This window comes from Pteropus medius, unplaced genomic scaffold (genome assembly GCF_902729225.1).
Source record: "Pteropus medius unplaced genomic scaffold, Ma_sr-lr_union100, whole genome shotgun sequence".
In the NCBI taxonomy this organism is placed as follows: domain Eukaryota; kingdom Metazoa; phylum Chordata; class Mammalia; order Chiroptera; family Pteropodidae; genus Pteropus; species Pteropus medius.
Window position 1 is genome coordinate 1,586 of NW_024350201.1, and position 3,052 is coordinate 4,637.

The 3,052-nt window shown below is 39.5% G+C and overlaps 1 protein-coding gene across 1 annotated transcript; it reads left to right on the forward strand.

Annotated features, from left to right (window-relative positions):
• Nucleotides 1-545: 545 nt before the first annotated feature.
• On the forward strand, nt 546-1,550 carry LOC120583102 (olfactory receptor 11H6-like). Its single transcript, XM_039838444.1, has one exon. It carries the CDS (start codon nt 546-548, stop codon nt 1,548-1,550), a length of 1,005 nt encoding a protein of 334 aa, XP_039694378.1.
• The last annotated feature ends 1,502 nt before the right edge of the window (nt 1,551-3,052 follow it).

A 3,052-nucleotide genomic window follows, 5' to 3' on the forward strand; every position in this document is an offset into this window, starting at 1 on the left:
GAATTGTTCAGCAAATCCAGATGCCACCTAGAAGAATGGGATCTACAGGGAGCTAGATAGAGGGTTTTCAAACCATCTTACAAAACCCTGAGAGTTCTCAGCTGCTTTCTGAGAGCAGAAAAGCAAAGGGGCTCGAGACTCCCACCCACAGTTGCATTCATATCTGATTTTTATTGGACTTCTACATATGAAACTCTGACTATGGAGGCAACTTTACAGCTATTTTTGTGTCAGATTTATACTCAACTGTGCTTCAAAGTAAAAGGATATACCCAAAGTTTACAGTGAGACTGGGGGTTATAGAAATATTTGAAATGAAATGAGATTTGTTCCAAATCAATCTCCAAATGGGCCAGTGTATCTAGGAGTTACTGGCTTTGCACATTGATATAAAACCCTTAAGTCTCTGATCTCCAGTTTCACAATCTGCAAAAGAGAGGAATAAATCATACCCCCTATAGCTCAAAGTGTCATTTGGAAGACAAAATGAGATAATGTATAAATACTTTGTACATTCTCAAGCAATTTGTTAGTAAAACCTTCAAATGTTCATTACTATTCACTCCTTAATTGCTTCTGTGTCTCTAACAGCTTTGGGATCCCAGAACACAACAACACATTTTGTGACTGAGTTTGTCCTCCTGGGTTTCCCTGGTCCAAGGGAGATGCAGAACTTCTTCTTCTCGTTAATCCTGGTAGTCTATCTGCTGACACTGCTGGGGAATGGGGCTATTGTCTGTGCCGTCAAATGGGACAGGCAGCTCCACACGCCCATGTACCTCTTCTTGGGAAACTTTGCCTTCCTAGAGATGTGGTACGTTTCCACCACTATTCCAAACATGTTGGCTAACATCCTCTCTGATACCAAGACCATCTCCTTCACTGGCTGCTTCCTTCAATTCTATTTCTTTTTCTCAATGGGCACAGCAGAGTGTTTCTTCTTATCAGTTATGGCTTATGATAGGTACCTGGCCATCTGCCGCCCACTCCATTACCCCTCCATCATGACTGGGAAGTTCTGTCTGATCCTGGTCTGTGTTTGCTGGGTGAGTGGATTTCTTTGCCATCCAGTCTCCATTGTCCTTATCTCCCAACTTTCCTTCTGTGGACCCAACATCATCGATCACTTTGTGTGTGACCCAGGCCCATTGTTTGCACTGGCCTGCATCCCTGCTCCTTCTACTGAGCTTATCTGCTACACTGTCACCTCAATAAACATCTTTGGACCCTTCCTTTTCATCTTGGGATCTTATATTCTGGTACTCAGAGCTGTGTTTCGTGTTCCCTCTGGTGCTGGTCGAACTAAAGCTTTCTCCACATGTGGGTCCCACCTAATGGTGGTGTCCCTGTTCTATGGAACCCTTATGGTGATGTATGTGGGGCCGACATCAGAGAATCCAGCAGGAATGCAGAAGATCATCACTTTGGTATACTCAGTTGTGACTCCGCTCTTAAATCCCCTTATCTATAGCCTCCGAAACAAAGACATGAAAGATGCCCTAAGGAGAATTCTGGGATTAGGAATTAACCAAAACAGAGACATCTTTTGAAAGAGAGGGAGAATGTGGCACTTCTGACCTTAATTATTTATAACAACAATAGAGAATAGCTTCGATAAATCATGTTCTGGCTCACATTTAAGTAGAGAGAGAGACTTATTTTTCACAATTCGTAGCAGTTCAAGTTCAGCTTATTCATGATAAATGTTCAATAAAACATTTTTAACAAGTATGACCTCACTGAGTAAACTATATGGTGTTATTATGTATAAATATGGTGTTATTATGTATATATTATGGTTTAATATTAGCTGGTGGAAAAAATGAAATGCATGTGTATTTGAAGTCTTTCAAGAGAGTATACAGTCTTCGAAATTCAGAAACCAAATATTTTTAAAGACAATGAGTCCAGGGCCACAAAAGATAAATAAATAAATAAACCAGTAATGGACATTTTTCATTGTCTGAGGCTTTCACACCAAAAACAGAGTATGTCTCATACCTCTATCACTTGGAGATAAAGTACAAACTCCTCTTCCTGCCTTTAAAAGTCTTTGCTCCATAAACTGCTCCATGCTGTCTTCTCTCTTACTGGTCCACTGTCTAAGCCCTGTACTTCACAACACTCAATCTTGTTATTTTACCTTAAATGCATTTTCTCCCAATCAGTCATGTTTACTCATAGTGCTTCCTCCCCAAATCAGTTGTGACAACCCCAATACTTCTTGTAATATGGAATAACAATGCCCTATACAAATTTTTACACCTCTCAGAAAGCTGTAGGGCAAAGTCAGAAAAGTATTCAGAGAAATTATACCAAAAACAAATTCCGTTTTTGTGCCCAAACACTATGCTGAAACAAGAAAGCCGTCAGGTGAGAGGCCGATCTACTAAAAATGTGTGTATATCCTTTGAGTTATGGTCGTACTGAGTGGTGTGCCAAAAGGATAGGCCTGCTGGTGCTAGATGAGGAAATACTCTAATACAGTATTTCTCAAACCTTTCCACCAGCAAAATGGTCAGAAAACATGGGGCATTTGGGGACAATATTTCTTTGAAATTCATAGTTTTATCTATCTATCTATCATCTATCTATCTATCTATCTATCTATCTATCTATCTATCTATCTATCTATGTGTGTGTGTGTGTATGTGTGTGTATGTGTGTAATTATTTTTTTTTCTTGCCATAGCTGGTGATTTTAACCCAAGCATCAATGTGGTCTTCTGTAGATTTGTTTTAAACTCTAAATATGTTTTTTCCTGCATTTCATTTTTTTATTTGTTTTAGGTATACAGTATATTAGTTAGACATTTACATAGTTTATGAAACAATCCCCCGATTATTCTATCACCCCTCTGGCCCTACACATAGCCATTACATTACTGTGGACAACATTCCCTATGTTGTGCTCCCCATCCCCATGACCTATCAACTACTAATTGGTACTTCTTTAACCCTTAACCTTTTTCACGCAAGCCCCCAACCTCCACCCCTCTGGTCCTCAACAGATTGTACTCTATTTCTGTGAGTCTCTTTTTGATTAGTTTGTT